Source organism: Drosophila santomea, chromosome 2R, assembly GCF_016746245.2.
Source record: "Drosophila santomea strain STO CAGO 1482 chromosome 2R, Prin_Dsan_1.1, whole genome shotgun sequence".
NCBI lineage: Eukaryota > Metazoa > Arthropoda > Insecta > Diptera > Drosophilidae > Drosophila > Drosophila santomea.
The window spans coordinates 5,313,989-5,330,869 of record NC_053017.2 but is presented as its reverse complement, the minus strand read 5'-3'; the positions used below and the strand labels follow the sequence as shown (position 1 = coordinate 5,330,869).

Here is a 16,881-nt window from a genome sequence, read left to right as displayed (position 1 = left end):
ATTTTAAATAGAGAAAGACAAAAATAATGAAATAAAAATAATCAAAGCTTGTTTTAATAGTGTTTAAGCACAAAGTCATCTTCAAAGTTTACTGCACACCTTAACACCGACCTAAAATCTGAATCTACTAGAGATGTTTCATAAACCACCATAAATATTCCTGATATCTCGACAATCGTACGGAGAGATGGACAGACATGCCCAAGTCGACTCGTTTAAAAAGTAATTTTTGATGAATTGCGTGGCAGTTTCCGCACTCAGAAATGTATTCACTTTATTTAATTTGTTTCTTAGCCTTGGTTAAGTTCATGGCTACATTTTAATAAGCAATTGTTTAATAAGCAATAGTTAATGAAATATGTATTCATAAATTTAATAAATATGCCGTGACTATCTCAAAATTTGTGTCAATTAATCAGTGGAATTAAATGAAAGCGGCGTAATGTGTTCATTTGGTAAATTTACTTTGACAGAAATAATTAGTAAACCTTTTCATGCATGCTGGTCACAAATGTATAAAAATGAGTGTCATTTTGAAACTGAGTTCAAAAAAAGTTTAAGTGGAAAGACAACGTTGAAAATGGCGCAATATTTTAGTATATGCCTACTAATAGCTATAGTGGGTAGTGCTCACGGATTTACGAGTAAGCCTTTAAAAAAAACAAATACTCAGCGCATTGGATTATTCTTTTTTGTAAATATATAAACAGAATACGGTCGCGACTGCCGGGATATTTCCTGTGCTCCTGGTCAGCAGTGCATTATATCCAGAGAGCCCTGTACAGGCTCAACTCAACTTGAAAACGCTAAATGCGGGAAGTATCCGACTTGTGTAAAGAAGGAGCAATACTCCTCTACTTCAGGTTCGTTTATTAATTCTACCAAATACAACAAGTATCTTTATCAAAGCGATGATCAAATAATTAATGTTATTTACATGTAATTATGTTCTATATTTTCTTGAAGGTGAATCCTTGAAGCGTGGGAAACGTCAGGCTAACCAGCAAGGATATGGAATGGGTGGCAGTGGAATGGGCCGGCCCAATGGAATGAATAGCGGCGGAAACGGTGGAAATGGAATGGGTGGTCAGTATGGAAACGGAATGGGTGGACAAAACGGAAATGGAATGGGTGCTCAGTATGGAAGCGGAATGGGTGGACAGAATGGAAATGGAATGGGAGGCAATGGAATGCGCGGGAACGGAATGGGACCAGGTGGAATGGGTGGTCGAGGCGGTAACGGCAATGGAATGGGACAAGGAGGAATGGGTGGTAACGGAATGGGCATGGGTGGTAACGGAATGGGTGGTAACGGAATGGGTGGTAACGGAATGGGCATGGGTGGTATGGGCGGAAATGGAATGGGTGGCAGGGGAGGATATGGAAACGGTATGGGTGGAAATGGCATGGGTCCAGGTGGAATGGGCGGTAACGGAATGGGTGGTAATAGAATGGGTCCAGGAGGAATGGGTGGTAATGGAATGGGGGGCCAGGGTGGCTATAACGGTCGGGGCGGACAAAACGGAATGGGTGGACCAAATGGAATGGGAGGTGGTCCAAACGGAATGGGTGGACCACCTGGTGGTCCAAACGGAATGGGATCAGGCAATAAAAATTGGGGGAATGGAAATAATGGCAATGGTAGCAACCGATATAGAGGCAATAACTCTAATCAAAACTACAGCACTACTTCTGCTACAACAACGGATGGCGGCTGGTAACCATAAAAATGAAACGAAGAAAATGGGAAATACGTTTCCATGATACACTTTTATTCACTTATATTATATTATATTCCTTCTTCTATGTAATAAATTGAATTATACACTTAACGAAATTTTAATTTTGTAATTGTACATATGTGTTAATTGAATTCTCATTACACCATCACATCAAACATTTAAATTGGCATTTTTCAGATTCCGTCGTAATTAGCTTTAAAAACAAAACAATTTTTAAATGAATAATAGGCTTGCTTGGTTCACCCTTAAACGCTTTAAATATTCATTGATTCCAATTTGTAGATAATTTGTGCGAAAATATTAAAATATTCATGCGTGCTTGAAAGATAATTATGTATTATTCGTGAAAAAGGAGTGACGAAGTTGGGGTTAAATTTCCACAGCTGCGGTAATTTAAGCAAACAAGTCACGCCAATCCTATAGGAAGGGGGCGCAGCTGCCTTTCTAATAGATTGCCTTATCCTTTAATTGATTACGAATAAAAACAAACAAAGAAAGACACAAAGTTGTACAGAAAAACAGGACCAAAGGACATTTTTCCGGTTCTTATCCTGACTACGTGCTCGCTCTTTGCCTGCGTGCATTTCCATATTTGTTTAGGCGAAGTAGGAAAAAAGGGTGACCTGCGTGGCCCTGACCTCCAGTTCGTGACAAAACCATTTTGAGTCCTGACCCACTCCAAAGTCCTTTCAGTTTTTTGTTTGACCAGGTGCACAAAAAAATCAACAAATTTAAAACTACATAAATCTTTATTAGCTTTTCCAGCTAGTTTGGTGGAAAAAAGAGAAAAGTTGAGAGGCAATCAATTAAACAATGTCACTTGCTGGCCACATTTGCAACACTATATTTACATGACAGAGACAGGGAGAAAAGAAAACTAAAGGAAAAGGGAAAGAATTGTGAAAAATTCAACTCCTAATGATGATACGCCCTATCTAAAAAAATGTCTGACCACTTTCTTTATGGCTTTTAACCCGTTGAAGTTCTTTAAACCGTTGTTACAAAACCAGTTTTGACAGTATTATATTTTTTTAAGTAAGGCAATTAAGGTATTTTTATGATACTACTTAACAGTATAATTACGTAAATTATAAACTAAATATTATTATTATATATAGCTAAAGAAAGTTGTAGGAATGTTCCTAAAGGTTGATACCTTATAAGCCTAATTCAGTTTAAAGCTTCAGAAGTCAGGCCATCCATTAATTCAATAAACCGCAGCAAAAGTGGTTTTAAACAGCTATGAGCTACGATGATTGATGTATCAATAAAGTGGCTACCAGAACCGCTCCTTACAGTATATACCCCATTTATTAAACCATCTAAGCTGCTTTGTTGTCTCCTCTCGAAAATCCATTGGCATTCAATTTTCAAGGGTACTGCCATGGGTTAACGTTGGCCATCGCCGGGCAATCCATTTATACCCCGGATGTGCTCGGTGTTCAGTGCTTGGTGCTCTGGGTGCCAGCGCTGGGCCATTTTATAATTTATCAAAATGAAAATTGATGCCCCAGCGAAGCAAGTGCAGCTCAATCCCCATTTTCCACGAAAGAACCCCATCCCTCTGGGATTTTCTTGCGTGCTGCACTTGCAACGTGAGATGACGGAATGAGGATTGTGTACGGAATGGAGAAGGGAGCGCAGCGGAGATGCCGCATGCCACACGAAATGCCATCGCAAATAGCGAAAATGCTTTCGCAAATATTTAGCCGAACTTTTTTAGCGACACGCGTTCAGGTCGAGGTCCATGTCTGGAAACTGGGCAGCTGCTTTAAGGCAGTTTTTTTTTTGACCAGTTTCATTTTTTTTTTTAATACCCTGTAGCAGTGTGGGTTTAATAGTTATTTTTAGAAGGGAAATACTGAAAAATGCTGCACAAAATTAAAGCCTTTGCGACGAACTTATAATTATTATATGAGAAATAACAACGACTCATCTTAAGATAACTGCTTTAATTACAACTTAAACGGACCACAACATTTAAACATAAGAATATATTCGGTAAATTATTCTAAAAACTCAAAGATATATATCGTTGTAAATTGGTAAGGGAATCTTGTCGCTTATATAGCTTCATTCGACGTTCGTCTGGCAAAATATATATGTTTGTATATATCTTTTTTCTTGCCCAGTAGCATTTATGCCAGTTAAGTTGTTGGCCAGTTCGTGACTGCTGGCGCTGGCGGCCTTTATTTGCGCTTGCATTTTCATTTGTGAGTGTAAATAGCATTAAAAATAATTTTCCGGCTTAAAAACGCTCCACACGAACGGAACAGCCAGAAGTGGCAAGGAAGGGAAGCGGAGAAAGTGGTATAAAGGAGGAAAGATAGGGAAGAAAGGGAGAGAGGAGAGCTGACAGCCGGACGGGCTTATGCACTTAATGAAATGTACACGGCAATTGTTACGGAGACCAAGCCGGAGACGGAGATGCCAGGAAGAACCGGACTCGAGTCCGGAGAAGATGGAAAAACGGACGGAGACAAAGATGCTGCGACCATCAATTGGAGCCAACTTAAATTTCACTTCGGCCATCACTTCTGGCCAAATGGCAAGTTCGCATTAAATGGCTTCACGGGGTTAAGGATGCTGCCAACGGGTTAAGCCATCCATGTTGTTTGTCCAATTTAAGTGTTTTTCGGTTTAAATGCACTTAAAAGCCTTGAGTTAAGGATCAACAATTAAATGTCTTCCAAATGGAAAGCTTTGCTGAAGGTGGGAAAATAATGGGCGCTTTTCTTAATGGCCAGTGCATTTAATAAAATTGTCAATATTGAAATAAATTCTCAAATGCTACGAAACAATTGTACAACTATAGTTTACATATTGACAAAGGCATGCTTAACCTGTCGTCTTATGACTCCCAGTCTCCTTATGAAATACTTGACCTTAAGGATTAATTTGTATTTACAATTTCAACATTACCTAACTTGTTTTCCTTTACTAATTTTCTTCTCCGAAAGTATTCGCAAATAAATCTAATTGAAATCTATTCAATGATAACATGGCCCCTATAAATATTCATGACACTTCACACAACCACCATCCGGTTTTGTGTTGTCCTTTCATTTGCGAAACGATTAGACCAAAGCTTAATAATAATAAAACTGAACTGCTACGGCATTTAATGGCTAAATTAAGCATTTTGCATAATTATTTCAAGTGCTTTTGCAGTTGTAATATTCGAGGAATTATCTTAAAGACCAGAAATCAGTTTTCTTCACAACTAGAATGACCAGAGGATAAAATCAGAATAAAAGCAATTGGCCGGAAGGAAAACTCTTCGGCTGCCTGGACTGTCAAAAGGAATTTTCAATCACGAAGCAAAATGCCAAAATAAGTTATTGGACAAACTTGTATCTGGATTTGGCCGAATGGTGATTACCGTCAGGGCATTGTGTAATTAAATATTCCTTACACCAGTGAAACTTCGGTGGCAAAGTAATAATAGATGGAGCAACTGAAGGTTATTGGGCTAATCATATCAGCATCCTAGCAATTAGCCTTCCCAATGATATTTGGAATTTTCCTAAAATTTTCTAATCAGCTTAGACAGGGCACAGTTAGGACTGGAATGACCGAAAATTATTAGAGACACTTTTTGTGATGAAGTAATTACAAAACCTTATCCTGTAGTTTGCAAAGGGAAATTCTGAGAAAAGTTCTTATTTTTTAAACTATTAGGCCGCATTTTTAATATGTTTTCTTTTATAATAGAAAGAAAATAAATCATTTACTCGGCTAGTGGAAGTGCGAACAAGAAATTGCAAAATATATGGTATATATCGATAGAAATTGGGAGAAGAAATAAAAAAAACTTTTAAAAATCTCAAATGTCTGGTTTGGAGTGGGCGTGTCAACATCAGGAAATTAACTTGCGCTGCGTCTTTCTCTGAAAACGGCATTCCAATCTAGCTTTTTTAGTTTCTGGTATCGAAGCGTTTATGCGGACAGACGGACATGGACAGATCGACACGGCTATTGATACTGATTAATAATGCATTTCCTTTATAGAATCAGAAACAGTTCCTTCTAATTTTAATAATTTTTAGCTAGCTACTAACTAGAGCTAATAACGGGAATACAAAGACGTTCATACGGACGGACAGACGCACAAACCGACGAACGGTGACATATGATTGGAAACGCTTCCATCTACCAGTTACACACTTCAACCAATCTACTATACCCGTTTACTTTACTTACAAGTGACGGGGTTAGATACATTCTGTTAACTTGAAATTTAAATATTTATAAAGCTCACAATAGTTTTAATCCCAAATCATTTTCTGTGTACAAGATTGTTCAAATAAACTTTAAAATTTTGAAGACCTCTACGTGGTGTAAATGATGGAATGATTTAGCGGGTCTCTTTCTTAGAAGTTCCACCACGCTTATCGGGGTTGGATTTACATATACGAGCAGGAGCCGACTTTTCGGTCGATGTTTTTCGTGAAGTCTCGTTGTCCTGTAGGGTATTTCTTTGAAACGGCATGACAGAAGGGTATGGGACCCGAGGCTCGCGGCTTGGTTCATCGTCGACGACCGATGGCAGGCGATGCAAGTGAGTTAAAGAGGCCAATTCCTCGGGCTCTTGTTTGCTGAAGAGCTCGGCCTTCAGTTTTTGGTAGCAATGATGGCTGGGGGAGAAACCTGGCTCGGGCTCAGAATGATCTGATAACCTTTCATCGGATTGACTGACAGAATATGAGGATTTGGTTTTTGTCAAGTTGCTCCCTTCGCCGTCGATTGTTTGATTACTTTCACTGCACGCCTCACAAGACTCCCCTACTCTTTCGCAGTGAATACTACTCTCCGCACTGGTCAAATCGGCAAACTCCTCGACTATAAGACGTCGAGCCAGTGGCACCGAATAGAACTCCTTGTAGTGCAATTTACGACGCCTCTCAAACTCCATCCTTCGCACTTTTTCCTCCACAGACTCGGGATAGTCTTCGTCCGCCGAGGATTCCTCCGAGTCTCCTTCGATGCCAAATGCCGGCATTTCAGACTTTGAAGTCAGTCGCAGCTTTTCGATCAGGGCAGTTGTATCCAACTCTTTTGGCAAATCGTCCTCAAAGACGAAGGGGGTCTTCGGTTCGTCGATGATCATGTGGCCGTAGTCCTTTCCAACTGGGTGGAACGTGGCCAGTATGTTGACCTCATCGAATTTGGCCGCCTTGAGGCTAAATTGCGCACTATTGTTCCCCGACTTTAGGATGCCCCTCACTTGGTCCCCGTCCATTCTTGTTTTGATCTTCGAAAGGGCTAGAACTAATTGCCGGACTAAAATATATTGGTGTAAGCGTGTGTGTCCTATATGGCTTGTAATATTTAACTGACAAGATACGTTGTTTTGTTAGTAAAGCTTAATGTCGAGGGCTCCTTTTCTAGGAATATTATTGTAGGAATTTATCAAACACAGATTTAAGTTTAAATATTATATAATATGACTATCTGTTGCCTATGTGTTGCCATATATTTAGTTTAAACCAGTTCGAGTTTGTTGCTAGGAAAGCACGCCTGGTTTAAATTGCTCATTACTTTTTTTATATTCTCTTTAAAATGCATTCTCTTGCATTTACATTTACATTTTACATTTGCTGTTTAAGTCCTGCTTGGTAGGGCTTCTTGCTCAATGTTTTCCTAGCATTATTCTATGGTGAAATTAACCACACATGTTTATTAATTAGAAATGGATTCCATGTCTCCGCATCCAGCACTAAGCAACCCCTAATCTCCGCTAATACCAAATCTATGAACAGACTGTGGACGTATTCACTTTCAAAATATCAAGTGGTTTTCCTGCTGCAATCCCAACGTAATCCCTATTGCCATTGCCACTGTTGTTTTTCTGTTGAGGACGTCAAGAACTCTATGTATTTGTGTGTGGATGAATGTACTCGGTACTCCAAACTCGATACTGCATACTCCGCGGGAGCAGTTTCCAATCGCAGCCATCGAAACCACAAAGTAAACTCATTTTGACGTGTTCAAAAGGGGGTTTGCCTGCTCGGTGGATGGAGCGAATGGGGATTTCGTTAAGCGGAGTCAGAGCAAGGCTTCATTATTGATGCGCCATAGTGGAGTTTTTGTTATTGATGTAAACATATTCATCACAAACATGTTACCTCCGATACGGAAGAAAACGTGGGAAATGGGAAAGTGGGGGCGGTAAATCAAGTGATGATAAGAGGCGTGGGGCAACCAATGCAGTTGTGGCAGTTGCAGTTGGCTCTGTGGCAGCTGCCACTTCAAAACACTTCACTGCACACCGTTTTTCCCGCTTTCCCCGGCTTTTCCAAAGGGAAAAGTGAGGGACTGCCGCATATGAAGAGGGGCTAGAGGTCACGGAGCACCGTATTGGGAATTGATTGCAGCACATTATTTCACAATTTTGCCAGCAAATAAACAAGCCTTTGCCATAGTACGTTCAGATACGAGCCCAGGCACTGTGAGAAAAAGTGGGTAAACATATAAGAGGCTTGAAACTATAAGCTACATTATTATATATTTTAGGTAAGCGCTTTTTAATTGGAAAGGAAATATAGTCCGCTTCCGTATATTTGGTGTTATTTGAAATAGGGATTATATAATTAGAAATGTACCGATCATTAACTGCATGATCACCTAGTTTTCTCGCTGTGTAGATCCCCTGATACGCTTGCACGCATATGACGAGCGGATGCTTATAAGCTCAGTGGATGCGACAAAACAGCAGTATAAAAGTGACGATGACGAGGAGATGTCCTCATTGCTCTTCTCCACTTGGTCCTCCATGCGATGATGACGTTCCGATGATGTGCACTGTTGCGAGGTGAAGACGATGATGATCATCAACATCACGGTGATGGAGATATAGGCGATGCCGGCAAACAGTCAACAACTGTTTTCCAGCTGCAGTTTTCCTGCCATGTTTGATTGCCTCTCTGCCGGAGACGAAATGCGATGTTGATGCGGCTAGGAAATTTTTCCTTCGATTTACGAAATTGCAGTTGGCCCGATTGCATTTCTTATGTGCATCAATCGCAACAATGTGCAGTGCCAGCAGGATGTGAGCATTGCGTATCCGCAACTGTGTATCTGTGTTTGAGTGGCTGCGTATCTGGGTATCTGAGTATCTCAGTATCCGCATCCGAAGCTGTGTCTGTGCAAATTCTACGTGCAACGCGCCCCATACATATGCGCATAAGTAACAGCTGTGAGGTGAGAAAATCGAACGGGGCCGAGAAGCCTTCCTTGCTTCCACATATCAACAGGATTTTATGGCAAAATCATAAATTTTCCTCGACTCTCTCGGCTCTTGTCTTCCGCTATGCAATGCAACATCCGTTTCCGCAAGACGTTGCATCGAAACACCCCACACATTTGGCATACAGTGGACTATGAAGAGGCAAGCCGTCTTTCGCCTTTTTTCCTTAACTGTAACTGTACAGTCAATCGTGGAACTACAGGGGACTTAAAACATAAAGATTTTTGCATTAGCAAATGGATTATTTTATTTAAAGTTTTTTATAGCGATTAAATGCGTGAAAAATATTTATCTTTAAGTTCTTACTACTTTTAAACTTTCTCACATATTTTTGAGTTACAAGCCATTAATAATTATCTTTTACTCTCAGTTCTTTTGGAAGATAACACTTAATCCCTTGTCGCATTCTCACATCTCCCCGAAAGATGACACGATCCTTTACCCGTCCATCGATGGGATCTACCACTGTGTTCCAATTGGAAGCGCAAACGGTTATGCATATTTATTAAAAACTGTCTGCTGCGATTAAAAGCCAATCAGACCAATTGCAAATTCCTTTTATTGGCCTACCACACCTCCCTCTTCATTCATTTCGGTCTCCATCTCCCAACACCCCCCCTCAACAGGCAGTACTTTATAAATATTTAAAATTTAATTTTTGCATTTCCACACACAGCCCAGTGCCTATCTCTTTTTCTCCCACTCAGTGTGCGTTTGAATGTTGGTTTTGCAGTTCAGGTCTTTGGACCTGTACAATTGTGGCATGTAAGGTATGCACAACTTGTGAAATTAACAAGTTGCGAAACATTTAATTTCTTAAATGTAGCTTAGCCTACGGACGATAAATTATTTACATTTACACTTGAGAGTAAACTCTTTTAAATAGTGATTCTTCGAAATTCCATATTGAACCTTACTAAATAACCGAAAACTACAAACTAAGACAGCCTAGAAAAGTGCATAGCGGGGAAATATATAGTCGTTATAGTAGTGTACATACCATTTTTTCAGAAAGATTAAAATGAGTATTCCCTCTACCCCTTTTCCGATCCAACTTACTACCTTTGCCTGCGTTGCAATCGAAGCGTGAAACGTTCCAAAAGGCAAACACGTTGAGCGCAAATGTACCGCGATTCCCTTTTGAGCCACCCACTGCTCCGCCCTACTGCACCACCTACTGCACCACCCTCCAAAGGACTCGCATCCAAGACCAAACCAATACCTGGATCACCTGCAATCCGGTTGTGTTTGCCTGCCTGCGAGTGTGTGTGTGTGAGCTGGCAGTTAGCTAGAGCTTGACAGCTTGGCAAACAGTTAAATAAAGTTGGCATCTCTATACCAAAATCCTCCCCTAGCCCACCCCTTTCCCCTTCGAGTGTGTTAGCCTGATTATTATACTCTACACATTGCAGAAAGTGTTTTTCATTTGGCTATCAAGTTTGTTTGGAATTCAATTTGACTTCAACTGAGAGGGGCCAACTCAAGAGAGAGTCTCCCAACTCAAAATATAAAGAAACTTTAAAAAATGTGCTTTAATTAAAAAAAAGATTAACGTTTTTAGTTTTGTTCTGGTTTTACATTATGATATAGGTAATTAAAATACGAGGTATTTATGAGAAAAAAACGAACTTTTTATTTCCTTTCTCGTGTACGTAGTGGACTTAGTATCTCCCATGTGCTAATTTCGACAACATTGATAAGTTTACCTAAATAGCTGTTTTTACATGGTTACCATGTCAAGTTAAGCTGAAATTCAATTAAAATGGTGTAAACAACATCACGGGAACCAACAGCATTTGATGAGCTAATGATCAATGAACTATATTGCAAAAAGTAAATTAATTAGCTTCAGCCAAAAAAGTTTAATTGACGTTATCTTTAAACAGTGTAAAAAGTTGGTATAGGCGGCAGCGAATAAAATAACTCTGAATTCATATTCATTTTATTTTGTAATATTTTTACACACATTCTACACGATCTCCTTTGGAACTGCACAACCAAGCTAATTATCAGCCACTTCTCTGTACTATTACAATTTCATGACAATGACACAATGGGGCAGCTAATGAATATGAATTACACGAGTTTCATTCCTTTGGCCCGTTGGCCCCTTTCCCTGAATTTGTTTGTCCAAGGAGCAAACATGAAGGCAGCGACAAGAGCAGCAACAAACGAAGACACAAACAAACAACAAGCCGAACAAGACAACTGCAAACAAACACTGAGCTGATTGTGCGACAAACAAAGAGGTGGATAGTCGCCCAGAAAGAGACGGTCAGAGACTTACCCACTTATGTGAGGCAGCAAAACTTATGCGACAAAGTTTCACCTACCCACCAAAGTCTGCTGTCCTTTTACATAAACTTCATGGTAGTTTCTGCGAGTTACTCTACTGTCTTTTCACCCGCCTCATACACTTTCGCGTTTTGTCCTCGAACCGAAGCAAACTTCATGGCGCAAAACTCACATAAATTACACGCGCACAAGCAGAAGTCACCAAATGTCAAATGCAGTAAAGGCAAAAAAATTGAACCAAAAATACGCGCAAAAAAAAATAAAACCTAAATTGCAGGCAAGCTGCAGATGCAAGGGAATATGCACACTGCACTTTAAGAAAATTACTTCAGAATAAGTGGAGATACGAAAAGAGCAATAAATTACATATAAACAACAGTTTAAAATACAACTTTGCGGAATTAAAAGTATGTATGTATTTTTAAAGGTATGCAGGTCAAAAAGGGTTAATTTTTTACAGCGATAACACTTAATTATATACCCTAATATAGCTAAGATTACCTAAGAAACCAAAATTGTACTATAATCTTTGAGCTAGTTCCTATTTAATTTAGAAGATTTTAAATGTTTCCGAAAGTAAAATTGGATTCATTTCATATTGTTTTTATTTTCTTACCAATTTCTCAAGGAATTCTTTTAAATAAAATATATATTTATTCCTCAAAATAGAGTCATCGCCATCCGCCAAGGTCCAGGCAAACTTTCTGCGAAAGGAAATGCGGCCAATTTGTTGACGCCGCACTTCTTCCCTTTTAGGAAACCCCCCCTTCCAACCATTTTCTGCTATCGCGGCCTTCAAACCTGACAGTCGCCGTGGGCGCTGCAAAAATGAATAGGAAAATGGCAGCAAGAAAAAAGGAAAACATGACCAAACGAAAAGCGAATCATCGCGCAACAATATAAAACGTTAACTATGATTTATGACGCAGGCAAGGGTTCCATCACGAAATTGCCCTCTTTTTGTTATGGAAAGTTACATTGTCGGCTAATTAAAATATTGGAAATATTTTTTTGCTGGGGTAACGATTATATGACTTACACAAAATATAAGAAAATGCACACAGGTAAACTAATTATATCGTTTATCATTGGAAGAAAGTGTTTTTAATGCATTTAACGTGTGTAATTTTTAGTGAATTTCATCTTATCAAATAAATATGTGTATATACGTATGTGTATATACGTAACTTGTAGAGTAAAAAGGTGAACTGGATTCTTTGAGCAGTATTTAACAGAAAGCGTTTCCAAACCAGTAAAGTATATTTATTCGATCTAGATTACTGGCCAGGTCGATATAACCATGTCCAAATTTTATGAAGTTTCTTTCTGAAGATTTCGATCGATATGCCAACCAAATTTTAAAATTTCTGCCTAGCATTCCCATTAGTTTAGTAACCCTTTGACCCTTGTTTTTTTTATTTATAAAGTGTTATAAATTAATATACACCAATTTTTATGCATAGACTGCAAGAGCAATCGGAAAATTAAAAAAAAACAAGAGAGAACGCTATAGTCGAGTTCCCCGACTATCTGATACCCGTTACTCAGCTAGTGGAAGTGCGAAGGAGAGTCTTCAACACTGACAGTTTTTGGCGGTTTGTGGGCGTTAGAGTGGGCGTGGCAACATGAACTGACAAGCTTGCGCTGTTTCTATGTCTCTGGAGTCTGTATGCCTAATCTCACTTTCTAGCTTTTGTAGTTCCTGAGATCTCAGCGTTCATACGGACGGACGGACAGACGGACATGGCCAGATCGACTCGGCTGTTGATCCTGATTAAGAATATATATACTTTATATGGTCGGAAACGCTTCCTTCTGCCTGTTACATACTTTTCAACGAATCTAGTATTCCCTTTTACTCTACGAGTAACAGGTATAAAAAGTGTTATTATTCGGCATTCCGATAAGGGTATATAAGCTCCGGCATGTCGAAGCTAGCCCTCTTAATGTTAAAGATGTCTTAATTTGTCAGCACGTTTTGATGTTTTCATGGAAATTCTTCTTAACACTATTAGTACTTGCATCCATTATTTCGATAATCGAAAGCTGTTATCCGATGGACTTGACCTCTCCATTTACTGTTATCCATTTGCCATCAAAATTAAAATCGTCAAGTTGATTGGTATTGGCAAAGAGGAAAGCAGCAGTAGATGCCTTCGATGCTCATCTCGAATGCCCATTTGTTGGTCCATGTAATGAAACACTCAGGAAGGAATGTGGTCGGAATGAATGGCCCAAAGTTACGGGTCTGTCTGAAATGAAAAATCATGCAAATGAGTTTAGAAGCAAAATGGCTAGCGGCCGAAAAGCAAACCAAACGAGATGGAGTGTTGGGCTTGGATGTTGAGATGCACTCGCGTATCTCTTTAAAAACCCCATTCACCCCTCAATGTTGGAAATAATAGTCTTGAAAAGGAGATTCAATAACAGTTTGCAAAAGCCTGTGGGTCGACACTTTAGATGCCCTTCATATTAATGAATATTATAATATTTTATTAAAGAATGTATTTGTGTTAAGCTTGCACTAATAATTTTTAAATGGCTTGAATTTCCTAAATTCATAATTCGGCACTGAATTAAGTTGAAACCGAAACACGTTACAAAGACCAAGAGTTAGCATAGATAAAGGTAAGGAGAGTAACATCATGAAGACGAGGAAATTGTGAGCAAAACACTGAAATGCTGGAACTGAAAATGTGGACTCAAATACGCTGCAACTGGGCGTGGAAATGCAATTTACTTACCACGGCACAAAGATTCGACCAATAACGGGGAAATGGTTGGTTAACTGACGAACTATCTCCGGCCAGATTTGCAGTCAGAATCCTTGCAGCAGATGCCTGCACTTCAACGGCTTTTTGGTAGTCAAACAGAAGCCCCGGGCTGATTTTCTTCCGTCTCCTCTATTTTCTCCACTGACTTCGCCTTCTTTCTTTGTCGAGGAAAGTTTAACAAGAGTTGGCCACAGCAATTGTAATTAAAACCAATGCAAAGTCAACGCTGATTAATATCCTTCTTAAAACAACAAATTTATTTAAATTTACTTTTTTGGGGGAATAACCTAGTCAAGTGCCTAAATCCCCGCGATTGAATCGCCTTGAATAAAAATTTTAAATATGTTAACAAACGCATAATATTATCTAGGAGTGACTTCAACTAGCTCAAAACATACATTTTGTGTAATATTAACTTGATAATTCCATGCACATTGTGAACTCGCTGTCTATAATTACAACGTGAAATGAACTGAAAACCGTATTTTTAATAGTGTGGTTGTATAAAGCTTTAACGGTTTCTAGATGTTTTTTTTTCCTGAATTATAACCACTTCACCAATCCCTGTTCCTACTTTTCATCCTGGCACCTCCCGTAACCCCGACTAACCTTATGGAATGACCAACTGGGGAGCTGCCATAATACAATTTATACGACAACACTTTAGTGCAAAGTTTATGCCCAGTGTTTACAACGTGCCATAAAAGCCGGACAATGCGTGGTCCAAAAGGGGGCGGTGAAAGTGTGGTGAAAGTGGGGTGAAAGAGGCGTGGGAGAGTGGTGAAAGGTGCGGATTTTGGAGGGGGTGAAATATAAGGTGGTTGGGCGCGTAACCAGTGCAGTTCGTTTAAGTGGTGCGGTTCGGAATAGGAGTTCATTGCCATGCTGGGTTAATTTTCTCTTCTCACCATCTTGCCATCTCATTCTGCAACACTTTCACCATCTCTTTCCTCCACCCCACTTTTGCCATTGATGCCCTCTTGTTTGTCGCCTGAAATTGGCAGCTACTAAAAAGGAAGTAATAAACTAACTCCAGCACACATTCTCTGTGGATTTTTGCGTCTAAATACGGTTATGGCTTATGGGCTATGGTCCACCCCAAATAATAACAAATATGGGGATTTTACAGCACCATCCCCGATTCCCGATTCCCGATCCCCGCCGACGCGTCGGTTTTAATGCCCCTGACAAGTGTGCGTTGTCATTGTGTGTGAATCGGGATTAAACTTCGTCTGGGGATTATTTAAACACATATAGTCCGTGCTGAAATAAACTGAACTGATTTTCAGTCTAGCCAAAAGTTAGACAGGCTATTAAATGTAAGCAAAAGTTGGCAAAGAGGATCATCAGGCTGCACTTTGGGATCAATTAATCTGTGTGCCAGTTATTAAGCAGAAGTGTTTTTTTTTATTCATATGAAATTTTAAAGTCAACAAACGGATTAAACTTGACAGAAACAACCTTTGCTACAAATTTATAAAATTAATGTAAAATGATTTCTATATTGTGATGAGTGGCCAAAACCATTTGAGGGATATTTGCTCTTAGAAGCTTCATCAGAAGTATGAGTATAAATGGAAATATATTTTGTATAAAACAAGTAAATAAGCTTATGGTTTTATACGCTTAAATATAGAGAAACAAACTTCTTCAAAAATTAAAGGCAAGATTTTTGTAAGGATTAAATTCAGAGTAAAATTTCAAACGGCTTCTAAAACTCACAGATCTGTTTGCTGGATACGAGTATCATTTTATAGTGATAAATGGGTGGTTTCCCCTCATTTCCACCCACATCAACTAAAGCTAATTGAGATGACAAACGCCGAACACATCGCTCCATCAGTGAGTCAGTGCAGCGAGTTAGAAAGTGCTCCTCTGCTTTTCCAATTTCTGGCTTTTCCTGCTTTTTGGCTTTTCGGTGCGCTGTCTTTGCTCGACTTGAGTTCCACATTTCGGGACCTCTTTTCCATTTTCTCGTCCAATGGCGGTTCGTGGTCGTCCTGAAAACTTCTTGAACGGAAACGGACTCCGAGGGAGTGGCAGACTCATCGCGAGTGACTCGATTTCCACTTGAGTAAACATTAACGTGCCGGACGCTCCATTGAAATTCAAGCGAGCAATTCATTTCCACTTAATTTTCAACGCTCTTTTTTCACCAAAGTTCTACTTTTTCTTTTTGTCTGGCAATTCCTTTCGGGCTGCCTGATTTTTGTCATTTCCCTTTTTGACTCGGTTGATTTTTTTGTAGCTTTTTCATGTTTTTTTACGAAATGCGTCGCAAATTAGTCTGAAGTGTCTCTCCAAAGGCAAATTTATGAAAACTTTGAGGGGCAAATCGTGTAATTTGTGGCACTTTGAGTGGTCAAATTGAAATCAATTAAATGTGGACCGGCACGTGTCACTTTTAAGATTTGATTAGCTTCCGTTTCGGTTAGCGTTTCGATTAAAATTAATGGCCTTCAAAGGGAAAACTCGTTTTCCACATTTTCCCGGAGCATAACATAAATTTCCCGCCCTCAATTAAGAACGTCTGGGGGCTAGAACGTATCAATTCTTTTGTTTGAGCAAACGATTACTCGAAGCATCTGTCGAATACATTTTCCCATTGAGCACTGTTTTTCTAGCTGATGTCCCAGAAATTGTTGGGCGACGAATAGCTAATTAAATTTCTTCTTTGAGGCCTGCGGCCAATTTGTTGCTTTGGTCTAATTGTCACCTGGCCGAGCCAATTGATTAATTGGAGTCTGAAAATTAGCAGGCCTAAAGCGACCACAGGCTCTTTCAGGCTCTTGGTTTGATTACATTTTCAATTTTCGGTGAA

General features: G+C 39.4%; 2 protein-coding genes across 2 annotated transcripts; one reads left to right on the top strand and one right to left on the bottom strand.

The window, feature by feature from the left end:
• Positions 1 to 580: 580 nt before the first annotated feature.
• On the top strand, positions 581 to 1,721 carry LOC120446676 (glycine-rich cell wall structural protein 1.8). The gene is made up of 3 exons (XM_039627750.1): positions 581 to 644; positions 711 to 863; positions 967 to 1,721. Exons 1-3 carry the CDS (start codon positions 581 to 583, stop codon positions 1,719 to 1,721), a joined length of 972 nt encoding a protein of 323 aa, XP_039483684.1.
• A 4,260-nt stretch (positions 1,722 to 5,981) lies between these two features.
• On the bottom strand, positions 5,982 to 7,113 carry LOC120446818 (protein phosphatase inhibitor 2). Its single transcript, XM_039627996.2, has one exon. The coding sequence runs from the start codon at positions 6,982 to 6,984 to the stop codon at positions 6,100 to 6,102; it is 885 nt and encodes a 294-aa protein (XP_039483930.1). The 5' UTR covers positions 6,985 to 7,113; the 3' UTR covers positions 5,982 to 6,099.
• Between the last annotated feature and the right edge of the window lie 9,768 nt (positions 7,114 to 16,881).

What these genes read in the sequence shown, in the direction of transcription:
- LOC120446676 (XM_039627750.1), top strand. Translation starts at nt 581, where the DNA reads ATGGCGCAATATTTTAGTATATGCCTACTAATAGCTATAGTGGGTAGT. An exon ending in TAGTGCTCACGGATTTACGA is followed by an intron (nt 645 to 710) that starts GTAAGCCTTTAA and finishes ATATATAAACAG; the next exon opens with AATACGGTCGCGACTGCCGG. An exon ending in GCAATACTCCTCTACTTCAG is followed by an intron (nt 864 to 966) that starts GTTCGTTTATTA and finishes ATTTTCTTGAAG; the next exon opens with GTGAATCCTTGAAGCGTGGG.
- LOC120446818 (XM_039627996.2), bottom strand. Translation starts at nt 6,984, where the DNA reads ATGGACGGGGACCAAGTGAGGGGCATCCTAAAGTCGGGGAACAATAGT.